This window comes from Felis catus, chromosome D1, assembly GCF_018350175.1.
Source record: "Felis catus isolate Fca126 chromosome D1, F.catus_Fca126_mat1.0, whole genome shotgun sequence".
Taxonomy (NCBI): Eukaryota; Metazoa; Chordata; class Mammalia; order Carnivora; family Felidae; genus Felis; species Felis catus.
In genome coordinates, this window is record NC_058377.1 from 110986387 (window position 1) to 111011251 (window position 24865).

The window sequence follows — 24865 nt, forward strand, 5'->3', positions numbered from 1 at the left end:
CCTGTGCACAGATGTTTGTGTCTCTCTCCCTTTTTCCTTCCTCCTGTACGGGTGGAAATACAAGCTGGTGGAGTGTAAGTATTGAACTCTCAGTGTTGGGTATCTTCCAGGTCCTGGCAGGAAAACATCTCTCTGAAAGAGCTCCAGAGCCAAGGGGTCTGTTTGCTGAAGCTGCAGGTGTCCAGCCAGCGGACCGGGCTGTACGGGCGGCTGCTGGTCACCTTCGAGCCCAGGAGATGTGCGTCTGCCACGGCCCTTCCCAGCAACAGCTTTACTTCCGGTCCGTGCGTCTGTGACGTAGGCATATGTTGTTTACTGCTCGCCTCCCGACTGCGACTTTCGCTCTGTAAAGGCTGGGTCACGCATGACCGATTGGGGAATAAAGCATTGCAGTGAAGACCCCTTGGTTAGGTATTCGCCAGTCACGTGGCTTTTTGGCAGTCTAGGTCAGCGCCGTCCAGACGGCAGCCACTGGCCACACGTGGTCATCGAACACTTGAGATGTGGGTCGCGATTGCCGCAGGCATACCGTGCGCACCCGGTTTGGAGATTGAGTACACAGATGTCTAGGCTATCTGAAGGGTAACCTTTTTTTTTTTTTTTTTAATATTTTATTATTTATTTTTGAGAGAGAGGGGCAGAGCGTGAGCGGGGCAGCGGCAGAGAGAGAGGGAGACCCAGAATCTGAAGCAGCTCCAGGCTCCGAGCTGTCAGCCCAGAGCCCGACGCGGGGCTCGAACTCATGAAATGTGACATCATGACCTGAGCCCAAGTCAGATGCTTAACCGACTGAGCCCCCCAGGCGCCCCGGAAGAGTAATCTTTTGGAAACCTGACTACTTGTTGAAACGGTGTTTGTCATATATCGGATGACGTATATCATCATTAAAATAAGTTGACTTGTTTCCTAAAGATTATTTTTTTCACGGCTACTAGAAAGGGCAGAATTACGCGTGACCGTGGCCGTGCGTGTCTTGGGCAGCTGTGGTACAGCACGTCTCCTTCTGTATTCCCACAGCCTCTCCATGCCGAGCGTATTCGGGGCACCCTTGTGCCGGCCCTGCCCGAGAGGAGCAGCGGCCGGGAGGAGCTGGACTTGCTCTAGAAGAGTCCGCCTTGTTTTGGTGGTGATGGGCTTTTGATTTCGTATTCGGGTTTCCCAAACTCCTGCCCGCGGTTGTTGGAGTGGTGGCTGGATTTGGAGATGAGGGGACAAGGGGGGCTGCTGGCTGCAGTCCGGTCTTCCGTGTTCTTGTTTTTTTTTTTTTTTAATTTTTTGTTTTCAACGTTTTTATTTATTTTTGGGACAGAGAGAGACAGAGCATGAACGGGGGAGGGGCAGAGAGAGAGGGAGACACAGAATCGGAAACAGGCTCCAGGCTCCGAGCCATCGGCCCAGAGCCCGACGCGGGGCTCGAACTCACGGACCGCGAGATCGTGACCTGAGCTGAAGTCGGACGCTTAACCGACGGAGCCACCCAGGCGCCCCTTCCGTGTTCTTGTTAAGCCAGCTAGAGCTCACCACTGCCTGCCCGCTGCCGACGGGCCTGGGGGCGCCTTGGCACATTTCCTCCTCACCGTCAGGGTTGAATGTCCATGCGGGGGGTTGTCAACTCTGAAAACCAAAAGCGAAAACGCATCCAGTGGCGTATACAGTTAGCAGGCATCACGGAGTGTGATCCACGAGGTTGGCGGATGGTTCGGAAATGGCAGTCGGGGAGCGGCAGTTGGGCGCGAAAGGATCCGGCCGAGAATCTGCCGTGTGGTTGAGGCTGTGGGCCAGACCCAGGTGGAGCTGTTAGTTTCTCGTCTTTGGAAGAGCGGTTTTAAGGCTCAGCTTAGAAATGTAAATTCCTTTTTTTTTTTTTAATTAAAAAATTGTTTTATGTTTTTATTTATTTCTGAGAGAGAGTGGTCGGGGGGAGAGAGAGAGAGAGACACAGCGTGTGAGCAGGGGAGGGGCAGAGAGAGAAGGAGACACAGAATCCGAAGCAGCTCCAGGCTCCGAGCTGTCAGCACAGAGCCCGACGCGGGGCTCGAACTTGTAAACTACGAGATCGTGACCTGAGTCGAAGTCAGACGCTTAACCGACTGAGCCACCCAGGCGTCCCTAGAAATGTAAATTCTGAGATGGATCCTATTCAGGGCACTAGCGGGGAGGTCACAGTAGGGACGGGGTCCTCTGTGCTCAGCCCCGTGGCGCGCACAGACAGAACTGGACTCTGCCCGTGGGGGATTGTTGCCACCTGCTGTCTGTCTTTATAAAGTTGGGGAGAACACAGAGAAAAGGTTTAAGGTGCGGGTGAAACTCATTGCTTGAAGAAAAACAGCGCAGGGTCAGTGCGTCTGGTGCCTGGTTGACCTGGGGCACACACTTTCAGACACGGAATGAATGGGATGTAAGCGTGTGGGTGGCTCTGGCTTTATCTCAGAGTGGAGTCTGTTTTGGTCGGAATGTCTCCCCTTCCAGGTGATGAAAACCCAGGCCACGCTGGCTTGGGCGAGAAAGATTGCGTTGGTTGTGATGCTAGAAGGTTGGCTTCAGGGCCCACAGGAGGTCGCTCGGACTTCTCTCCGTTTCTTGGCTTTGCCCTGTCCTGGGGTGGCTTCCTTCTCAGGCGACACGTGATAGCAGTTATAGCCCCCGTGTGCCCTCAGGTTTCTGGTCCAGCTGGACAGAGGGAGGGCCTTTTTGCCAGGTGCCAAGCAATAGTCTCACCGTGTTCAGGGGGCTCACATTTGGTCCCGTGCTCATCTCTGAGCAGTCACTGTGGCCAGGGACATGGCAACAGTGATTGGCTGGGGTGTAGGTTGTGTGCTCCGTCCCTGGCATCAGGGAAGCCCCTCAGAGCCACCCGGCGGATGGCGAGTCACTCGACAGTTACTGTGGGAAGTGGGGAAATCCATACTTGATTGCCATACTTGAGTGGGCAGCAGATGACCTCTGTCCCCCCGTTGATGCTCCCGTTCTGCCTGGAATGTTCTCCTCTAGATGTGCTTGTGGCCCCTGCTTCGTTCAGGGCCCATCCTGCTTACCTGTGGCCACTCGGGGGCCCTTGCCATACCCCGTTTCTAAAATGACACGCTGGGGCGCCTGAGTGGCTCAGTCGGTTATGCATCCAACTCTTGATTTCGGCTCAGGTCATGATCTCACGGTTCATGAGTTCGAGCCCGCGTCGGGCTCTGTGCTGACATTGTGGAGCCTGCTTGAGATTCTCTCTCTCCCTCACTCTCTGCCCCTCTCTCACTTGTGCACGCCACCTCTCTCTTTCTCTCTTTGAAAATAAAAAAATTAAAAATTAATAAAATGACACCCCCGTCCCTCTCCATCCCCTCCTGGGCTGCATAATTCCTTGAAACCTCCAGTGCTGACACGTGTGTCTTATTTCTAATTGGACCAGCACCTAGACCAGTGCCTAGCACAGAGTAGGCACTTCAAAAGGTTTTATTGACTGGCACGTTTGTCTTAATTTTTTTGTTAAAAATTTTTTTTAAATATTTATTTTTGAGAGAGAGAGATTGAGAGAGAGGGGGACATAGGATCCGAAGTGAGCCTGGTGCTTATAGCAGAGAGCCTGATGCGGGGCTCGAACTCACGAACTATGAGATCACGACCTGGGCTGAAGTTGGACACTTAACTCACTGAGCCACCCAGGTGTTGTCCCTGGCGTGTCTGCTTTAAATAGTTCATTGACCTCAAGTCAACTTTTGTACGTAATTTAGATGTCAGTTAAACTTTTTTATTGCTATTGATTTCATTTCTAAAGAAAGTTAACAGGGTATTTGAAATAATGCTGGAATTTATCATAGAAAATAATCCACAGTTTAACTTGGCTCAGCGTTTGTATAACCGGAGTCTCTGTTCCTGCAGGAGATATAGTGGGTCTGTATGACGAAGGCGGTCAGCTGGCCACGGGGATCCTGACCCGGATCATGCAGAGATCGGTCACAGTAGCCTTTGATGAGTCCCATGATTTCCAGCTGAGCTTAGACCGAGAGCGTGCCTACAGACTGTTAAAACTCGCCAATGACGTCACTTACAAGCGGCTGAAAAAGTAAGGGCGAGTGAGCCTGGGAATCGCATGTTCTTTTTCCTTTAACGTGGCTCACTCACCCTGGCCACCTGTCCTGTGGTGGAAAGGAATGCAGTCGAGTTGAGTCTGGAGTCGTTCGGTGCCCCTCCCAGGGGGTGGTGGCTGCAGGTGGCTGTTGGGACAGGGGCTCAGGCACTGAATCAATGGCTGGTTTTCACCCAGCTCCTAATTCTCGTTTTTCTCCCTGGGCAGAGCTCTCATTACCCTAAAGAAGTATCATTCTGGCCCCGCGAGCTCCCTCATAGAGGTCGTCTTCGGTGGATCACCTCCCAGTCCTGCCAGTGAAACACGTAAGAGCCTTTTCTTCCCTGGTCGACGAGATCACTCCGGAGATACTGAGAGCAGAGTGAGCTGGGGTGTTTCAGCAAGAGGTTGAGGATGTACCGTTGGAGGGAATGTCTGTGTCTTTTTTTAAATTTCTTTGAGTGACTCACGTGAACCGGACTCTCCAGGACTCGGTGCCAAGACGCAGCTCATTCCGTCGACTTTCCAACGTTCTTTCGAGTGTTCCTAAATACATCGTTTTGAAATGTGAGGATGTTCTAGCTCAGTGATCCGTGAAAATACGTGATGGCTGGGTATAGCGTTTGCCCAGTAGTATTTTTTGTCTGTTTGTGTGAAAAGTCTCCGTTCTAAGTGCGTTTCGTTACTTTTTCGGCATCTTTCAAGCTGCACGTGTTCTGGTCTTTTCTACGTACAGACACACGTACACGCACGTGCTCCCCTTCCTCGCCTGCACTTTCTCATACCCCTCAGTGGTCCTGAAGAGCCTCAGTTTTGAGGGGGCTTGTTGCCTCCCCGAGCACCGCCCGCGACGTCACACTCGTCCATCTCCTGACTCGGCAGCGCTCGGTCTGTCCCTGCTGCCTGGGGTGGCGGGGCTCATTCACGCCCTCGTGATGCCGCGCCAGTATCCTTTAAGGATGTGGCTGCCATATGGTACTTCTCCACATTCTGAAAGCACTCCCGTCTCTACGTTTTATTCTGTCACCTATTTATCGAGAGGCTGCTGTGCACGGGAAACTGAATTAGAAGTTTATTTGCCGTGTTTTAAGGAGCACGCCACGTGGTGGTTATGGCAGGTGTCCCTGAGGAAAAGGGATGCGGTTCCAAGAGGTGGGGCGCGCTGGGACTTCGGGTCAGGTGATCGCTGCCGCTTGCCAAGCTGGTTTCAGTCTGGCCTGCCTCGACCAGGGCGCTGTGCCCGGGAGCTGCGCCCACTCAGGGGTCGGGTGCCCTGCGGCGGGTGCCGGGGGCAGAGCTGGACGCCCAGGGCCCGCTCTCGGAGCACAAGGCACACGAGGGAAATGCTTGGCGGTGGCCGGAGGCCGCGTGTAAGCGAACGGGCGTGGCTGGGTTCCGGTGAGACCGGACGGCCGAAAGCGGGCAGCAGGCTGGTTGGGGCCTGTGGTCCACGGCCTGCCGCTTCCTGTTCTGGGAGGAAGCTTTTGGAGACAAAGCAGGTGGGTTCTGTGTTGACGGGCTGATGCCTGGGGAGACCCAGGGGGCTGGTGCGCGCTTCCTTCCACCCGCGCCGTCCGCAAGGGGGAAGCGCCGGGGGGTGCGGGGCCCCAGCCTAACTGTGTTGCCCCTCCCGCAGAGCCGCCGCCGTTCTGCAGCACCTCCCTGGACGCCTCCCAGAAGGAAGCCGTCTCCTTTGCGCTGTCCCAGAAGGAACTTGCCATCATCCACGGGCCTCCTGGCACTGGGAAGACCACCACTGTGGTCGAGATCATCCTTCAGGCTGTGAGACAGGGCTTAAAGGTGGGCGTGGGCGCCAGAGCCCCGACAAGGCGAAGGGGTTCCATGTGCCCGGCTCGCGGGTGCTCAGCAGTGTCCTTGCCTGCGCTGTGGGGTTGGTCAGGAACGTTCCCGAGCGTGGACTGATTGGGCGTGGGGCTGGGCCCTGGCTGATCTCTGACAGCTGCAGGGCGCCTGGGAAGGGCACACGCTTGGGAGCATCGGTCCGCGGGGTTCCACTCGGCACACTTGCTGTGCCCGCGCTGTGCGCAGGCCTGTCCGTGCCCTCAGGAGCCCTGCGGTTGGTCGAGGGAGACAGACGTGTTGCCGTTAATGGGCGCGCTGCCCGTGTGTGGTGCCCAGATGACTGATTTCCCGAGATGTGGAACAGGGCGATTGTATGCCGTTATTCACGCACGTTTTCAGTGGTCCCGACGGGGTCTTTTGTCCTCGTGTGCATCCACGTGAGTCCTCATGGGTTCTGAGCCCGTGGAAGACTTTAGAAAGTCTTTCTCGTTTAGAAACGTCAGATGGTGATGAGAATTAGAGTGATAATGGTCAATGTTTGACTTTACGACGCAGTTCTCCTGAGCGCTCTCTGCGTGTTCGCTCAGGTCGGGGCAACCCTGGGTGCTGGGGACCGTTGGCACCCCCAGGTCCCAGAGGAAAGCAGGCACTGAGGTCCTGTGCCCCGGTCACAGTGAGTGGCAGGGCCAGGATTGGAACTCGGCAGACACGCTCCCCAGAGCCTTTGCTCTGTACCTCACGCTTCTCCACAAGGCAGAGCTGCCGTCGAGAGCATAGGGAGGTCTGTCACTTGGTCACGGGGCTGTCCGGTGGCTTCGGTCAGGTGAATGGCACTTGAAAACTGGATGAATGACCATTCGCTGGTGGGAAGCAGGTCTGGTGGTTTGATCGGATGCCTTCCGTTTCCATAAACGGTGAAACAGGACACACTTGTGCTCACGCTCGGGCCCTCGGTGGGGGTGAAGGCGATGGGGTGGGGGTGGGGGGGCGCCTGCCGCCGAGGCTTGTGTGTGTGCGGGGGGGTCTCCTCTCCACCTCCTCTGCCAGCTGCCACCTGCTGCTTTTTGTTTTTAAAGTTTATTTATTTTGAGAGAGAGAGAGAGAGAGAGAGAGTGCGTGCGTGCCCGTGAAGGGGAGGGGCAGAGGGAGAGAACCCCGGAAGGCTTCTCACTGTCAGTGCAGAGCCTGATGCGGGGCTGGAACTCACGGACCGTAGGATCATGACCTGAGCTGAAATTAAGGGTCGGACGCTCGACCTCCTGAGTCCCCCAGGAGCCCCCGCCACCTGTGTTTCAGAGTGGAACATCAGGTTTTTCTTTGCTGATGGAAGGCACTACAGAAGAGTTCTAGAAGCAAGATTGAGCCCATCAGAAAGATTTTTCCCTCGTACCACTTTGTGAGTTGATCAAGTGATTTCATTGGTAAGAAGCTGGATGCTCCAAAGCTGATAATTTCAGAGCACACTTTAATCTTTGAGTCCTTTTTTTCCCCCAGTTGCCAATTATTTAACATTTTTGGTGTTTTGGTCACCAGTAGTCATTATTTAAAAAAACTTTTTTTTTTATATTTTATTTTATATTTGAGAGAGAAAGAGGCAGAATCCGAAGTAGGCTCTAGGCTCTGTCAGCACACAGCCCGTCCTGTGGTTTGAACTCAACGAACCGTGAGATCATGACCTGAGCCGAAGTCGGATGCTTAACCGACTGAGCCACCCAGGTGCCCCTCAATAGTTCTTAAGACCAAACTTCCAGAGACCGTGTCAGTCTGCGGTAACGTGTTCTTTTTTAAAAGTATATATATATTTTTAAATATTTATTTTGTGTGCGAGAGTGTGTGCACGTGTGTGTGGGCAGGGGAGGGGCAGAGAGGAAGGAGAGAATCCCAAGTAGGCCCTGTGCTGCCATCACAGAGCCTGACTCAGGGCTCGAACTCCCGAACTGTGAGGTCATTACCTGAGCCAAAAATCGAGGGTCAGACGCTCCCCTGACTGAACCACCAGACGCCCCTGTAGCACGTGTCCTGTGGGGCGTGTCCACTCGTGCTCGCGTCTGCGTGTTTATGCGTTGACACGAACTCTTGTACACTCTCCGATCCTCCTCTCTTGGCCTTCAAGCCTTCCGGTCCGTTTTAGCGTGAACTTGAGTGGTTAAAGAAGTCGCTGAACGCGAGCCTTGCTTCCCCAGGTGCTGTGCTGTGCGCCCTCTAACGTCGCCGTGGATAACCTGGCAGAGCGGCTGGCGCGGTGTCAGCAGAAGGTCCTGCGCCTCGGGCACCCCGCCCGGCTGCTGGAGTGCATTCAGCAGCACTCCCTCGACGCCGTGTTGGCACGCAGCGACAGCGCCCAGATCGTCGCAGACATCAGAAAGGACATCGATCAGGCCTTCGTACGTCCCTCTGTGTGGCTTCTCATCTGAGGTCTCTCCCGGGAGACATTTCTGTCTGTGTTTCTCTCGCTTTTTTTTGGCCTCCGTCAGCTCCTCTAAGAATTTCAAACATTAGGGGGCGCCTGGGTGGCTCAGTCGGTTAAGCGTCCGACTTCGGCTCAGGTCATGATCTCATGGCTTCATGGGTTCAAGCCCCGCGTTGGGCTCTGTGCTGACGGCTCGGAGCCTGGTACTTGCCTCGAATTTTGCCTCTCCCTCTCTCTCTGTCCTTCCCTAGCTCGTGCACTCCCTCTCTCTCTTTCAAAAATAAACGTTAAAAAAAATTTCAAATATCAGGATGGCCCATTAAAAATTTTTCCCCCAAGTTTTACCAAGAAAGGAAGGGCTGCCTGTTTTTGGTAGAGACTTGTACTCGGCATCTCGTAGGGACTCGACTGTTGTCAAGGTAGTTTCGTGAGTAGGTGAGGGGTCGTCTTCCAGAGGACCTCTCTCTAAGCGCCTCTGCTTCTGATCTTGCTGGCTGGGTCACGTCGGCAAGAAAATACCCAGCGGCCTGAGAATAAAGATTCAAAAAATATTCATCCTCCCGGTCTCTGGTCCATTTTACACCCTCCCTGTGGAGGAGAGGCAGCAGGCAGTGGGTCAGGCGGAGACGTGCTTCTTGCAGTTGGGGCTCTGGAACTCCGTGGTCCTGTGACTTAACGTCCGCTCGGTTTGCTCACTGTCAGCTGGCCTCACGTTGGCGTGGCCTCCTCCGTGTCCCCGCCCCACAGGGCTGTGAATCAGCCTTCCCGCGGGCCTGCGGGATAGTGGGATGGCGCACGGGATGCCAGCGTGGGCCCAGCAGAGGTGGGGACGAGTTGAAAATCTGTCATTCAAGGGTACAGGTGGTGTGGGAATGTGCGGCGATGGTATTTCCTCCATTGCAAATGCGGATGATTTCACTTCTTGTTCCTGTTTAATCAGTGCTTTCGGGATCTCCTTTTCCGTAAGGGAGGCGCAGTAAAACCCCTCCGCCAGCTCTGGAAACCCTGTGCTCCAAAGCAGAAACCACAGATAAGGAAGGATGTCTTTTTTAGTATTGCAGGAAGTTGGGGCTTAGCTAAGCATTTTATGGGCCCGGGAAGACCTGTTACTCCCTTGGCGGGTGTGGAGTGCAAACTGGCGTGCAGCCTCTCCTCTGTAAGCAGCGAAAACCCAAATCCTGGGCTGGCAGGCGCTCTTTGTTGCCCGGGCGTGTGCGGCAGTTCCGGGCAGGGTCGGGCAGGGCCCAATTTCCGGTTTTGTGTGAGCTTACAGTTCAAGACACCGTCTGCTTCGAGGGCCTGGCCTTTGTCTCTCTGCCTCTGCCGGTGCAGGTGACAGCAGCTGTAAGGCCACAGAGGGCGTCAGGTGCTCGGTCACCTGCGTGTGTCTGTTTGCTCCGTCGAGAAAGGTTTTTGACATCTTAGTGCCCCTCAGGGAACTTCACGCGGTGGACCCGCTGGTTGTAAACAGAAGCGCTTTGGGAGCGAGAAACAGCTAAGCAGGTGCAAAGTCACGTCCAAATACTTACGTTTTCTTGGTTTTCCTTTGTAGTTGAAGAACAGGCAGACCCAGGATAAGAGAGAGAAGAGTAGTTTCTGGAACGAAATCAAGCTGTTACGGAAAGAGCTGAAGGAGAGGGAGGAGGCCGCCATGCTGGAGAGCCTCAGGTCGGCAGCCGTGGTGCTGGCAACGAACACAGGTGAGGGGGCTGTGCGCCCCGCTCCCGGGGGCCCCCCTCGACGGAGGCGCGGTCCCTCCCACGGGCTGCGGGGGGTGGGTTTGCATAGAACCGTCCGTCGGTGTCGGGTAGGGTTCCCAGGGAAGCCTTCGGGCCTGAGGTCTTCCCGTAAGGAGGTTTCTCGAATCGGTATGGGGGCGCTCACGTTCCCTCTCGCGGAGCCAGCTGGCATCTTCCAAGGAATCTGTCCGTTGAGTCTACGTGATTGCATTTGTAGGTCTAGCGTTCACTCTTTCCCCTTCTTTGACAGTGTAACATCTCGGGCGACCTCACTTATTTCCTTCCTGGTGTCCGTAATTTGACACTTTGTCAGGACAGTGATTAGCGGGGGCGTCCGGGCTGTGCAGGCCCGAACCAGCCTTCCAGCAAGTACCGTAGAGTCAAGTGCCTCCAGGGGCGCCTGGGTGGCTCAGTCAGTCGGTTAAGCGTCCGACTTCGGCTCAGGTCATGATCTTGCCGTCGGTGAGTTCGAGCCCCAAGCACTTGTCGGTCTCCATAACTGCAGGAGCAAATTCCTTACAAAAAATCGGTATGTTATATTGAGGTATACGTATAACATCCTATAGGTTGTGTTTCGTGGTGGGTTGAGCGCCTGACTTCAGCTCAGGTCGTGATCTTACGGTTCGTGGGTTCAAGCCCCATGTCGGGCTCTGGGCTGACAGCTCAGAGCCTGGAGCCTGCTTCTGCTTCTGTGTTTCTGTGGAGAACCCTAACTAACACAGGGTTTAGCTGGTTTAGCGTCTGGTCTCGGGAGCCGTCCTGTGCGATACAGGTGGTGCCCACGTTTGTACATGAGAGAGGTTCAGGGTTGGGGGCCCTGCCCGGGCTCGCTGCTGTCTGGGGGGGGTTGGCGCAGGGCCCGGGTCATCCTCACACGTGAGCTCTTGCCACGGCACTGCTGTTCCGAGGAGGAGCCGGGGCTGTGCTTTCGTGCCGTCACACACACGGAGGCTTCCCCCTGGATGGACGTTCAGTTAATTGTTCGGTACGTCTGGGAGAGCAGCAGAGAGGGGAATTAATTAAGCTCGGAATTCAGAAAATGATACAGGAATAATATTTAGAAAAGAGATGCCCTTCCGGGCACTTGGGCCCAGACCCAAGGGGGAGATCGATTCCGGTGATTGGACTGTGGGAGTGGCCCTTGGCCAGGGGCCCGCTGCTCGCACTTAGACGCAGCTGGGCTGGAACGGGAGGTTTCTCGTGACCTTCCCCGTTTTTATTCTAAGACGCCCAGTCCTTCTTACACAGTCTTCATGCCAGGCTGGGTTCTGAAACCCCCGGCCCGTCGCGGCCTCGTCCGGCGTGGGTGCGGCCTCTGGCACCTTCTGTGAAGGCTCACGGTTCCGATTTCCACCAGGCGCTTCTCCCGACGGCCCTCTGAAGCTGCTGCCCGACGGCCACTTCGACGTGGTGGTCATCGACGAGTGCGCCCAGGCCCTCGAAGCCAGCTGCTGGATCCCCCTGCTGAAGGCCGGGAAGTGCATCCTGGCCGGAGATCACAAACAGCTGCCGCCCACCATCGTGTCCCCCAAGTAAGACCCCTGCCCGCGGCGCTCCTTGGCCCTCACCCGCCACCCCTTCCGTCTCTCCTTGGGCGCAGCGGCCCTGACGTGCCCTCCTGCACATTCCTGACGACAGCCCCTCGCGCCCGTTTCTTTTTTTCTTTAGTGTTTATTTTTGAGAAAGGGAATGTGCGCGTGAGTGAGCAGGGGAGGGGCAGAGAGAGAGGGAGACATAAGAATCCGAAGCCGGCTCCAGGCTCTGAGCCGTCAGCACAGAGCCGGACGTGGGGCTCGAACTCATGAGCTGGGAGATGATGACCTGAGCCGAAGTTGGACGCTTAACCCGCCGAGCCACCCAGGCGCCCCAAGCCCTAGCACCCGTTTTATGGCGCGTACTTGTTTAGAGGTCAGGCGATCCCACCGTGTGCTCCTGAGGCCGGGTGTCGTGGCCACCACACGCCCGTCTGTAGCGTCAGCGTCCGGCACCGTGGCCGGTCGTGCTGGTGGCACGGAGCTTCTCTGGCGAGGCCGGCAGGCTGACGTGCCCGTTGCCGCCAGGCGAGCCTTCCCGGGCCGAGGGAGGCGCCCCTGTGGGCAGGCCGGCTGGCCTCCGGGTTCGTTGGCGCACGGCCTGGCACGGGTTCTTCCAGTCCTGACCTGTAGGCGCGTCTTTTGACCTGGGCCACAGGGGGGACTCTGTAGAGACACAGTGGTCCCTGCCGTTGCCGGACTGCACTGGTCTTGCCACTCCTCCCGCACTGCTTCGGCCACACCGGCCTCTGTCCTTGCTGTCCTCGTCTGGACGGCTCCTTCCCGGACCCTGGGTGGCCATGTCCTCCCTCCAGTCAGTACTTTCTCAGATGAGCCCACTTCGCGGGCTCCCATGACCACCCCGCCTCAGCGCGTCCCCACCCCGTGTGGGTCCCTTGTTAACAGCTGCGCGTTCCTGAGCGCTCACTGCTCTCTGGCGGTGGTGTGTGTCTCTCTGTCCGTTCCCTGGCTGGTCCACCCGGAGTGGAAGTCGTGTGCAGCTGGGACCCCAGCCAGCACGTGGGTATCTCTGACCCAAGCGTGTCTCTAAGTGCGCCTGGGACCGTGGCCGCTCCAGCCACCCCCGAGGCGGGGGACAGGAGACTCCCAGAGCCTGGCGCCGGGGCTCTCCCTTCACGCAGGGGGCTTTCTTCTTGTCCACCTGCTGCCTGAGCCCGGCCTCTCCTTCGGGGTGAGTGTGGACGGGCCGCGCTTGACCGCGGGACGCTCCCTACTTGTTCTGAGGTCCAGCAGCCCTCGGAGATGTGGGGGATGTGCCCGCACATCTGTCGGGTGGAGCCTTGCCGGAGGGGAGTGCGGCCCCCGGAGCGGGGGGGGGGGGGGCGTCAGGTCAGGATCCCTCAGAGAGAGAGGGCGTCCCATCCACGCGGTGTGGCTGGCAACCGGGGACTGCGTTTGGGAAGTCGGTCGTGGCCGGGGAACGGCCCCCGCGGTGGGAGTCAGCGTGCAGACTGCAGGACAGGAGCGGTCTGTTCCGGGGTCCCTGGGGGTCCTTGAAAGACAGCGTTGTCCTCCACAGACCTTTGTGTGGAGAACGTCTGGAGCTGTGCCCTTGGGAGCAGGGACCCTCTTGTGTCTAGGGGGCAAAGTGTCAAGGGGACACGTGCTGGGTGCTTCCGTGTTTGCCGTCGGGACCGGGAACCACTTCACTCGTTTCTCTGGCATTGTTTTTGGTGGATGCCTTTATTACAAAAGGTTAAGCGCGAGATCTTACGAGCTACCGGGTAAGGGGCCCCCGAGCTAGAATGAGTAAGCGTCCCCTGGTTTTAGTGTCACCCACGCGGCGAGAGCTGTGGTTAAGACGGCGGCTCCGGAGATCGCTGGCTGGGCGGCCTTGAGCTGCTCCCTTAACCTCTCTGGGTCGCACTCTCCTCCTAGGGCAGGGGCAAGCGCAGCGGTGACCCCCGCCTCAGGTTTTGTGGGCGTTAGGTTGACAAGTATCAGGGGTGCAGAGTGGCACCCGGGACACGGGAAGCGCCCAGTGCACGTCAGCTGTGGCTGTGCTTAGCAACGGATTACTTGCGGCCGAGGGTATCGGCTGGTGAAAAGTTTCCCCGTAACAGCTCGCTGTTGCCGCTGCGCTAGATTTTCACAGACGCGGACGAGGTAGCTTTGCGTGGGTTCGTCGTTCCGCGGTTCTGGAAATCAAAAGTCCGAAGGCTTCCTCGGTGGTTCAGATCCAAGCATTGGCAGGGACGGGTTCCTTCTGGAAGCTGCGGGGGAGGATTCACTTGTCGGCCTCTTCCAGCCGGCAGAGGGGCCGCCCCCTTCCCTCGGGGCCCCTGCGGAGCCGGCAGCGACTCCCGCCCTCCGGTCCCGTCTTCTCTGCCCTGACCCTCTGAGGAGGAGCCCGTGGCGGCTTCGGGCCCACCTTAGCTTCGCGCACGGAGGGTCACACATTCGCAGGTCCCAGGCTCGGGACCCGGGCTTCTCTGGGGGCCGGCGTTCAGCCGAACACACCCTTAACTTTAGGCGGGAACTTGGGCAGAGCCGGGTCCTGAGGTTTGAGGGCCGGTGTCAGGCGGGACAGGGGGAACCCAGGCGCCCCTTCCCGGTTCCTCTCTTGGGGCAGGGCTGCGGCGGCGGGCCTGGCGCTCAGCCTGATGGAGCGCCTGGTGGCGGAGCAGGGCGCGAGCGTGGTGCGGACGCTGACGGTGCAGTACCGCATGCACCGGGCCATCATGCAGTGGGCCTCCGAGGCCCTGTACCACGGGCGGCTCACGGCCCACCCTTCCGTGGCGGGCCACCTCCTGCGGTGAGTGACCTGTCGTGCCCTCCCCGGCCCGTCCTGCTGGGTCCTCGTGCCCCGGAGTCCCCTGTGTCCCCTGAACCACGCGCTGTAAGGACTTCAGAGTCACCCCCGAGGCCGCTTTCCGGGAGGGGGGAGGGGCCTGGCCCTGGGGAGCTCCATCGGGGCGCTCGGTCTCCGGTGCTCCTGGGGCTCCTCATCCTCCAGAGGGAAGGGCCCGCACCAGACGGGGCGAAGGGAAGCATCAGTCCTGTCGGGAGGGCCCCGGCTCTGCTTCGTTGCCCTGGTCTCACGTGTTCAGTGTCCGTCCGCGGTGCAGGGACCTCCCCGGGGTGGCCGCCACGGAGGAGACGGGCATCCCCCTGCTGCTCGTGGACACGGCCGGCTGCGGGCTCTTTGAACTCGAAGAGGAGGACGACCAGTCTAAGGGAACCCTGGTGAGCCTGCTTGGGCAGGGCCAGCCTTTTGGTTTGGACGGACCCTGAGCTCCTCTGTGTGGACAGCAGAGGGCCTGTGATTGTGGACCTTAGGGGGCGGGGGGGGGGGGGGAGGTCCCCGGTGAGCCGCGGGGTTCCAGCCGGACGGGAGCGCGCGGTGCCCTTCTCAGCGGGTGGCGCTGCTTTGACGAAGGAGCCGGCCTGGGAGGGTGAATGGCGTGGTCCCTGCTCCCCCGAGGTCCCAGACCGCCAGCTTGCACCCAATGCCACGGGGCCCGCGTCCTTGCTGGCTCCAGCCGGCCCGCCTGCGACCCGGCAGTGCCCCAGGCCGACGCTGGGTCTGCTGGCCGGGGCAGGCGGAGTCCTGAAGAAACCGGCAGCAACGGGGGCGTGACCTGGACCCTCGGCCTGCTTGCTCCCCAGGCGAGGTGCGTCTCGTCAGCCTGCACGTCCAGGCCTTGGTGGAGGCTGGCGTCCGAGCGAGCGACATTGCCGTCATCACACCGTACAACCTCCAGGTGCGAGAGGGCCCCCTCTGCCGGTGTCCGCGGGCTGCGGCTGACGGGAAAGGGGTGATTCACGGTCTCTTCTGACTGCAAACTGCAGGTGGAATCGACCACCTCACCACCGGATCCGGGGCTCACGTGACCTCAGCAAGAGCCTCCGTCCGTCTGTCCGTTTTACTTGCCCTAACGTGTCTGCCCCGTCCTGATGTCCACCTGCTTCCCTGGTTGGCTTTGTTTTCTGGCCAGCTTCCCGGTAGCCCTGTCCAGGGGCGCTGTCCTTACGGGGCGGCCCCGGGGACCGCCTGACCCTCCACGGCATCTCCCACAGGGTCTCAGCTTTGGATCTTCCGCGTCGGGCTCGGGTCCCCATCCCTGAGCTGGTTGCCGTGGCTTGTGCGGGGTCCTTGCCCACCTCTGGGTGGGGGCGCTGGCTGTGCTTCCTGGGACGAGCGTGGGCGGACCGGAAGATCGGGGTGCCGCCTGGAGGAGGGGTGGGGGTGGGCCGGCAGAACAACCCGTGCTCACTCCTTTCTCTTCTGCTCACGTCTCTCTCGGCGCCTGTGGGCTTATCAGCAAAACCCGTCTTCTTCGGTGGGAAAGACGCGGCCACGGCAGGGTGTCGTGGGGTCCGTGGGCGGGCTGCCACCCCTTCCCGGCGTGTGGACACCACACCAAGGGGGCGTCTGAGGCAGGTGGCTGTCGTGAGCCAGAAGAGCTGGTGTGATGTCAGCGCTGGGGCGTGGGTCACGTCCGACCTGTTCACGTGCTGCCTTGTGCGTTCACGGACACCTGTCGGACAGCGGCTCCGGGGCTCTGCAGGGCTTCCGTGCAGTGGTTTTGGTTCTGCAGGCTGAGGCCCTCGGCGGAGTCCAAGGGCGGAGTCCAAGGGCGGAGTGTCGGGGCTACCCTGGCCTGAGCTGCGATGGGGACGCGGCCTTGCTTGGTGTTCCAGGTGGATCTGCTCAGGCAGAGCCTCGCTCACAGGCACCCCGAGCTTGAAATTAAGTCGGTCGATGGCTTCCAAGGCCGAGAGAAGGAGGCTGTGGTCCTGTCCTTCGTCAGATCCAATAGGAAAGGTACGTGGGGCTCAGCAGACTCCTCTGGGAGCACAGAGGAGGGTCGTCCGGGGGGTGTGTACCAGATTTCTGCTCCGGGCTGTGCAGGGCGATGCGAGTGTGGCCTCCGTGAGCTCAGCATCGGGCGAGAGGCGGGCGAGAGAGCGGGCAGGCGTGGGGTGCAGTGAGGCCCTGACCGGAGCCGCCGGGGCCGGGAGGATCCCGAGGGGCTGCCTGTGAGCTGGGTGTTGTCAGGGGGGGGTGTGGGGGGGCAAAGCTGGAGGCTGAGCAGCGTGCAGGTGCGGGTGTGCTTGGGCCACCTGGCATCCTGCCCCGGGGGCGGGCGGTGGGGCTGAGGCACACAGCCTGGATTTTGGCCTCAAGGTGCAGTTGGCCTCGGGGCCTGGTGTTTCCGCCACTGGGGCTTGTGGGTCCTCCATGTGGAGGGCGTGTGGGACCCTGAAAGGGCTTGTCTGGGCTTCGTAAGGCGCTTTCAGTGGAAGGTTGAAGGCAGACAAGAGAGGTGGGGTAGACGGGGGGCGGGGGCGGGGGAGAAGCTACTGGAGCATCCCCCTCGCTTTCCCGGGTCTCGGCTGCAGCCACCCCCTGGGCTGGGCGGAGGGAGGAGCCCGTACTTGGAAGTGACCAACGGTTTGGGGGTCCCACACCCGGACCGGGTGCCGTGGAGCCAGACTTGGGAAGCCAGGGTCGGGCAGCGGGGAGTCTGCGCAGGCATGATGTCCTGGCGGTCGCCGGAGGGGGTGTCGGCTGATCCCCGCGGTGGGCAGAAGCGTTGATTTCCTGTTCCTTAGTCTCGGGTCTGCTTGGCCACTCACTCCTGCCTCGTTCGCAGGCGAAGTGGGTTTCCTCGCTGAGGACCGGCGGATCAACGTGGCCGTCACCCGCGCTCGGCGCCACGTGGCGGTCGTGTGTGATTCGCGCACCGTTAACAACCATGCCTTTTTGAAGACCCTGGTGGATCACTTCACGGAGCACGGCGAGGTGCGCACGGCCTTTGAGTATCTCGATGACATCGTCCCTGAAAACTACTCCCACGAGAGTTCCCAGGGCCACGGCCAAGCTGGTGCGAGGCCCCGGGGCCCTGCCGCAGCTGCCGGGAAGCCTCCTGGAAGCCGGCCGCGGGAGGGGGTCCGGGAGGCCCGGGCGGCCGCCGGGCTGCAGCAGAAGACGCCTGGCGGGAAGCCCTCGGGCCCTGAGGTCGGTTCTCAGCCCAGCCTCAACGGAGGCGGCCTCTGCCCGGAGGCCGCGGACGGCAGAGACCGTGCGGACCGCTTCAGGGCCGAGATAGCGGAGTTTGTGGCGAGTGAGAACACGCGGCTGGAGTTTCCCGCGTCCCTGAACTCACACGACAGGATGTGGATCCACCAGATAGCGGAGGAGCACGGGCTGAGGCACGACAGCGCCGGCGAAGGGAAGAAGAGGTTCATAACCGTGAGCAAGAGGGCCCTGCCTGCCCCGCCGCCTCCAGCGGGCGGCCCCACGGCCCCCGGCCCCACGGAGGCGGAGCCCCCTCCCGGGGAGCAGAGCGGCCGGGACCCCCCGGATCTGAAGGCTCTGCACCTGGAAAGGCTGCAGAGGGAGAAGAGCCGGCGGGAGCCGCAGGCCGAGCAGGGGCAGCGGGCCTCGCGCTCAGGGCCGCGCAAGTTACCGGAGAAGAAAAAGAAAAAAGAAGCAAAAGGTAAGCGAGTTTACCTGAGGAGAACACAAGCTCGGTGTCCCCTTAACGGGGGCGTTTGCCCCGTTTGAAATCCCCTACCCCCTCCCCCAGAATTGGGACTTCCTCTTGGTGCCACGGCCCTGATTCCGCGTCCCGCGCCTTGTTTTTAATCAGTTAGGTGTGAGCTCCCCGAGGGCGGCGATTGGCCACAGTGACCTCTGCCCCCCGGCTCCTCAGGTGGGGCCTGGCAGGTAGGCAGCCGTCGGGGTGCAAGAGCCAGGAGGAGGGGACGAGGACGGCGAGCAGGAGCCCTCGGGCAGTTACGGACCCCCGTGCGGGTGGCAGTCTTGTTCACTCACAGCCCAGCTCGCACGTCTGCCGTCCCGGGTCCCCGTCCCAGGAAAGGGGCCGCCTGCGTCCTGCGCTGCCCCGTGGGGCTCTTTGCTCTGCCCCCGTCCCGCGCAGTGGTGGGGCATCCACGGGCATGACGCGGATTTCCTGCAGACTCTGGGTAAAGTCGGACTCCTGCTGTTGTCCTCTGAGCAGGGCCACGGAGCGTTTGCTTCTTTCACTGAATTCCTGGGAGCAAAGCCGCGTAGGAATCACGAGCGTGATTCCTGGTCTGTGAAGGCACCGCAGAGCGAGGGTGCAGCCGATGTCGTTCTGGGGGACTTAGTGGCCTCTAGGCGCCCGGCCGTGTGCTGGGGAGCGAGGTCAGCCCTGCTGCCCAGGAATGGGTGTTCTGTCAGAGGATGGAAATGTCAGGTGCCTCTTTAAACCACACCAAGAAGGTGCTGAGTGCCGTGCAGGGCAGATGCTGGGACGAGATGACAGGAGGACCTGGGAGAAGGTGTGGTGTGGTCAGTTGAGGACAGAGCATCCTGGGGAGACTTTTCCCCACATAGGGGACAGTAGCACTGCTTAGTTTTGAAGCGTTTCTTCAAGCCGCTTCCTGATTTCGCCTTGCCGCTCAGGTCAGAGCGTGACCCAGCAGGACAGGTCCCCAGAGGCTGTGCCGAGGTCCCAGCAGCTGAGAAGCCGAGGCCAGTCTGAGCAGGCCCCTCGGGCCATGGCTGGGGCCCCCCGCGGGGAAGGGTGCCACTGAGTGATCAAGGGCTGCCTGTCCCTCTGGAAGGCTGGGGGAATGACAGGTGCTCAGGCCCGCGGGAGAAGCGGTCAGTGCTCTGTTGATGAGATCTCATTTTCCGGTTGGAGCCCGAACACCGTCTGCCTGGTCCCTGCCGCGTGTCCCTTTCCCGAGGTTGCCAGTGAGCAGCCAGCGCCTTCTCGGGCCTTCTCCGAGCTCCCCTGGTGCTGCTCCTGGGGCATCAGCACATCTGGCCCGCCTTGCCCTCTGTAGAACTCGCCTTCTACCACGGCCCATCCGGGGGGACAGGGGAGGGGCACGTCCCCCTTCGAAGGTGACCCTGCCCGGAAGGGTGGCAGTGGCTGCAGCGGGGAAACTGGGAGGCCCTGTGGTGTACCGGCTGCCCCCCCCCGTCCCCTCCGAGGCTGACCTGGCCCGTGTACCTGGCCCCGCGGTGCGCCTCTTGTAGAGAATCTGCTCGGGGAAACGGCACGCCGCCTCGCCTTGTCTGTGCCCGTCAGCCACATAACTGACGAGAGCCACCCGGCTGGTGCCCCCCCGTGTTCCCTGCCTGTCTGTGTCTGCACATGCGTTTGTGGTGGGGGCACGTGTCCCACAGAGTTACGGGCGAGTGTGACCTCGTGTTCTTTTCCACTCGTGAGCGTTCCGCAGGAACTTTCCAGGACTTGTGCGCACCTGGTCAGGAAGCTTACGGCCCCCTGGCGCTGGGGCCCGTGACTACGCCGTGGTTCACCTGGCCGTCCCGGGTACGGCAGCGTCCGTTGGCTTCATATGTACAGTCGATGGCATGAGGCGCGTTCTTGTCTTTAAATGTGCGCTCAGCGAAAGAGGATGTGCTTTTCAGAGGCGCTCTCCGTGGGCTGCCACCCCTTCCGGGGAGTCCGCACGGTGCTCGCACCTCCTGGCAGTGACGGTTACTAGCTCGCTGAGGAAGGGCCGCCCCGGGCTGGACGGACACCGGGCTGGACGGAGGGTCATTGCCTGTTCACTGAGCCCGAGGGCAGGAAGCTGGGCAGAGCGGCTCCGTGGGGGTGAAGGTGGGTCCAGCGGGGGAGTTCTCGTCCTGCTTCTGTGTCCTTCCCCCGCGCGAGTGACGCTTTTCTTCCCCTAGGACACGTGGCCATGGACTTGCCCGGTGAGGAGGACTTCGACGCCCTGGTCTCGGCCGCCGTGAAGGCCGATAACACCTGCGGCCTTGCTAAGTGCACAGCCAGCGTCGCGACCCTGGGTCAGCTCTGCCTGCACTGCGGCCGCCGCTTCTGCCTCAGCCACCACCTGCCGGAGGTGCGCTGGCCCTCCTGGGGCTCGGGGCGGTGGGCGGGTGGGGGGACGGTGGGGCTGTGTCTCCGGGGCTCGGTCCCGGCCAGATGCGCTCCCGACAGAAAGGGTGGCGGGTCACGAGCACGGAGTCTTTTAAAGCGGACACAGACCTGGGCTTGGTTTCTGACGCGTCGCATTACAACCCAGCCAGTGGGAGTTCCGGGCAGAGAGGATCTTGTTTAAGCGCGTTTGGGGTCTTTCGGTGGGATAGCAGAGGGGAGCTGGGGCCTCCGGCCCACGGTCTGAAATGGGCTGGCTGCCTGGCTGCTGCTTCGTTCGTTCCTTGAGCAGGAATGGCTGGGGATCTCCGCCCCGGGGGGCATGGGCCGTGGGGACCTGGGTGTGAGAGCAGTGGATGGTGTCGGGTGCCGACTGTGTGGAGGGAGGGCCTCTGGCAGCAGGGGTGGGGAGCCGGGCCGGGGAGGGCATGTGGGCAGGCCCCCGGGGAGGGGGCGCATGCATGTAGCTGGGAGCAGAGCAGGGGGCAGGGGGTCAGGGGTGGAGGCTGAGAGGGCCTGGCTCTGGAAGCTTCGGGGAGCGTCGGAGACCTGGCCGGGGTGCGGAGGAGGCCGCCGGCAAGGCTGGGAGGTCCTGGGGCCTCCCCTGGGGCGGGCAGTGGAGGGCGTGCAGGGGGCCCCTGGGCCCCTGAAGTGGTTGTAGGTGACGATGAGAAGGGGAAGGAGGGCGCACGGTGGCCCTGGGGTTTCTGGTTTGGGCCGTGGGAGGAAGGCAGTGGGGCTCTTGGAGGGAGAGGGAGGGGCAGGCACAGGGGAGGGATCGTGGCACCTGGGGCCTCACTGTCCTGGGCACCTACGTGGGGGTCCTCACGGTGTCCCTACGCTCTGGGTCAGGGCTTGTAGTGCTTGCCCGCAGGGAGCTCTGCTGCCTCCGACCCTGGAAAGGGCCTCCTCCCTCCCCTCTCCCTCCCTCTTTTCCCCTCTCTCCCCCCTTCTCCCCCCTCCCCTGCTCTCTCCCACCTCCTCACTTCTTCTCCTCCTTCGTCTTCTCTCCCTTTCTCTACCCCCTCCACACCTCTCTCTCTTAACTTCCCCATCTTTCCCTCTCCATCTCCCCCCTCTCCCCCTCTTCTCCCACCCTCCCCCTCCCCTTCTCCTTCTCCCCTACTTCCTCTCCTTCTCACTCTTCCTCCCCTTCCTCTCTTCCCCCCTCCCCTTCTCTTCCCCTCCCCTTTTCTTCCCTTCCCTCCTTTTCTTCCCCCTCCCCCTCCCTTTCTCTTCCCCTCCCCCCTTTTCTTTTCCTCCCCCCTCCCCTCCCCCTCCCCCTCTCCCCCCTCCCCCCTCCCCTCTCCTTCTTCTCTTCCCCTCACCTCCTCCCTCATTCTTTTCCTCTCCCTCACACCCTTCCTCCCCTTTGCCTCCCCACCTCCCCCCCCGCACATGCACACTTTCTCCATATGCACGTGCACACACGCACGTGTGCAGTCTGTCGATGCCTGTTGACAAAGCGTATGGTGTTTTAGAAAGATTTTCATCCAGAATGTTTAGAAATGGCCAGATGCCAGGTTTGGGAGGCCAGTGTGCGTTACTGGCACGGCCTGTGCTGGTCCCTGGTGCCGGACGGTGGGAGCCCGCAGGGGCGAGTGGACCGTGCGGTCCCCGTGCCGTCCGTGGAATAGCCCGTCTGAGCACGGATGCCGCTGCAGGCCAGGCCGTGAGTCTGTCTGCTCTGAGCTGCTCTGCGGGATGAGGCCCAGGGCTGGGTGGCAGGGACCTGGCCTCAGAACCCGCTCTGTCACCTGCTCCCTTTGTGACGTGGGCAAATTCACTTTCCCCAGCCCTCACCGAGGTGCCGGGAGGAGCAGCAGGCTGGTGCTGGGTGTGGAGGAGGAGGGCTGGGCCCGAGGGCCACCCGGAAGGGGCAGGAGAAGGGGACGCCCACCGAGTGGGGAGGGGACGGGCGCAGCACAGGGGTATGGTGGGCTGTGCACAGTGGGCTGGGCGAGCCGCTGAGCTGTCTGTTCTGGGGCCTTGCTGAGTCCAAACTGGGTCCCACCCGGCAGTTCCCAAGGAGGCAGCCTTCATTTGTGCAACGGGGAAGCCCAGGCTTTCCAGAAGAAGCCGTGACTCGCACACGTGGCACCGTGGCCTCAGTGCCCGGCGCTGGGGAAATGCTCAGGGGGCTCCTTCTGTCTTCCTTCTCCTTTCAAGAACAGAAGGGGTCATGTCAGAGCGTCCTCGAACCGCCGGGGCACGTCATTAGCTGATGCACGTTTCAGAGCTCCTGGGGTGGGCCTAGCACTGGGGTCTGGTTAGAGAAAACGGCCTGTCGCCCGGAGCAGCCTGCTCGTGCTTTGGCTGCGTGCTCGTGGAAAGGCGGTGTGGCTCGCGGGGACTCGCGCTCTGCTTTCAAATGCCACTGCTGGTGGCACACACAGGTGTGATGTCCCCCCGTCAGAGGACGGCGTGGCTAAGCCGAGGGCGGGGCTGGAGGCTGGGTGCGGGTGCTCCCTCCGGCCCCCCCCCAGCCCTGAACGTGCAGCATCCGGGTGCAGGAAGGGTGAGGAGCCCTCCAGGACCTGGTCCGGGGGCAGCAGGCAGAATCGCGGGGCCTTTGTCCCCACTTGGCTCAGCACCGACTGCTGTGTGCCCCCCAGATCCACGGCTGTGGGGAGAGAGCGCGCGCCCACGCCCGGCAGAGGATCAGCCGGGAAGGAGTCCTCTACGCCGGCAGTGGGACCAAGGACAGGTCCCTGGACCCAGCCAAGAGGGCCCAGCTCCAGAGGAGGCTGGACAAGAAGCTGGATGAGCTGACCAGCCAGAGGAAGAGTAAACGGAAGGAGACGGAGAAGTGACGGGCTTGTGTCTTTGAAAGAACGGGTGAGGGCGAGCACGGCTGCCTTCCGCTTCCTTGTGGCTGCTCCCCGTGACAGCGTGCAACCCGACCCACCCGCCTGTGCCGCGGCCGTGTGGGGCTCGGGATCTGGGGGAGAAAGGGTGGGCTCTTCTAACCTGACGGGAGGGTGCCTGGGCGTGTGGTCAAGGCCAGGTAGCCCTCTCCCCGGGCATGCCCACGCCCTACGTCCTCCCCGTCACTGCCAGGACCATCGCCCGGTGCATTCTCTCCTTCCCGGTCAGAACCGAACCCCCCCACCCCCACCCCATCTGAATCTTGGGGTGTTGCCGTGAGGGTCAGTAAGTTCCGTTGGAGACGTGCCTCTGTGTCCCCTGCCCGGGTCCGATGCCCCCTCAGGCTTTGTAAAAGTAAATCCCGTCAGGGCCCGGCCGGCTTTCGGCCCATCAGAGTGAGGGAGAGCACCCGAGAACTCAGCGCGCCTGAGATGGGCTCTGAGAATGTTCTCTGGGGCGCTCCTCCCGCACGTCGCCCTGCAGCTGGCTCGCCCTCGTCCGTCCGTCCGTCTCCTGTCCCCTGTGGCTGCCGTGGGCCACCCTGTCCCACGGGCGGCAGACACAGCTCGGGCTGCACCTGCGAGGTCTGGAGGGCCCCTCGCGTGTGGCCTGTGCGGGCCCTGTGTGGGTGGGGGTCTCTGCCAGCTGCCTCATTGAAGAGAGCCTCAGGGGCGCGTCCTGTTTTAGTCCCAGGGTGTTATTTGCGTAAGCGGGATAGAAATTATTTGAGAAAACAATAAAGACATACGCACATCACCCGGTGTCTGTTTCGTGTTCACGGGGAACGTGCTGTCCCGTTTGCTCAGCGTCTCTTTCGTGGAGCGAGGGGCCCAGAGCTCAGGGTGAGCTGACGTTTGCTCTCAGCTCTTGGCCTCCAGAAGGCATGAACTGCACTCCGAGCGAGGAGGGGGACGCGCAGGGCCACTGCAGGGGTGTGTGTGTGGGGGGAGCTTGTCCCGTTAACAGATGACAAGAGGAGGAAAAAAATCCCCGTTCTACTTGCCTTTCTACCGGTTGGAGCGAGCGTTTGAAATCGGGAAGGTCGGGGCACCAGGCCGGGCTCCGTGGCAATACCGTGGCAGAGCGGCTGCCCCCCGAGGGAAGAAAGAGGGAGGTGCCGGGGTCTGCCCTGTGGGCTCAGAGCTGCCTCCCCCTCACGTCCACCCACCTGCTCGCCCCACTCGCGATGTCCTCTGCCTTCCTTCCACCAGCCCCCCGGCCCCCCTCGCGCAGACCTCGCGTTCTCTGGCCCTGCGTGCCGTTCGCGTCTCGGCCTCCCTGACCTGGCGTTCGAGATGTCTGCGTTGTCCTCAGGGGCCTCCTGGGCCTTATCCTTGTGCCGCTGCCCCCCCAGCGCCGTTTACTCGGCACATCTGTTGCCTGTGTCTTCGGCGCCAGGCCCGCGTACGTGGGCCACCGTCTCGTGGGGACAGCCCGTTCCCACACGCAGGACGGTCGGGTGCGGTCCTCACCGCCCCCAGCAGCCCGTGGCTGGCGGCAGGCAAGGAGATGACCGCAAGGTGGGGAGTTCCGTGCACACGACCCGCTGCTTCACCGCTGTTGACGGGCACAGAGGCGCTCTC

General features: G+C 61.0%; 1 protein-coding gene across 1 annotated transcript in view; it reads left to right on the forward strand.

The window, feature by feature from the left end:
* The window catches only part of IGHMBP2 (immunoglobulin mu DNA binding protein 2), a 26356-nt gene extending 2318 nt beyond the window's left edge, over positions 1–24038 (forward strand). The window contains exons 2-15 of the mRNA XM_045039673.1: positions 111–280; positions 3871–4054; positions 4286–4383; positions 5694–5857; positions 8044–8244; positions 9823–9970; positions 11367–11541; positions 14135–14317; positions 14631–14740; positions 15163–15266; positions 16207–16330; positions 17163–18008; positions 20207–20379; positions 23030–24038. Coding sequence (XP_044895608.1) covers positions 111–280; positions 3871–4054; positions 4286–4383; positions 5694–5857; positions 8044–8244; positions 9823–9970; positions 11367–11541; positions 14135–14317; positions 14631–14740; positions 15163–15266; positions 16207–16330; positions 17163–18008; positions 20207–20379; positions 23030–23227 — 2878 coding nt within the window. The 3' untranslated portion in view covers positions 23228–24038. The remainder of the gene's footprint in view (positions 1–110; positions 281–3870; positions 4055–4285; positions 4384–5693; positions 5858–8043; positions 8245–9822; positions 9971–11366; positions 11542–14134; positions 14318–14630; positions 14741–15162; positions 15267–16206; positions 16331–17162; positions 18009–20206; positions 20380–23029) is intronic.
* The last annotated feature ends 827 nt before the right edge of the window (positions 24039–24865 follow it).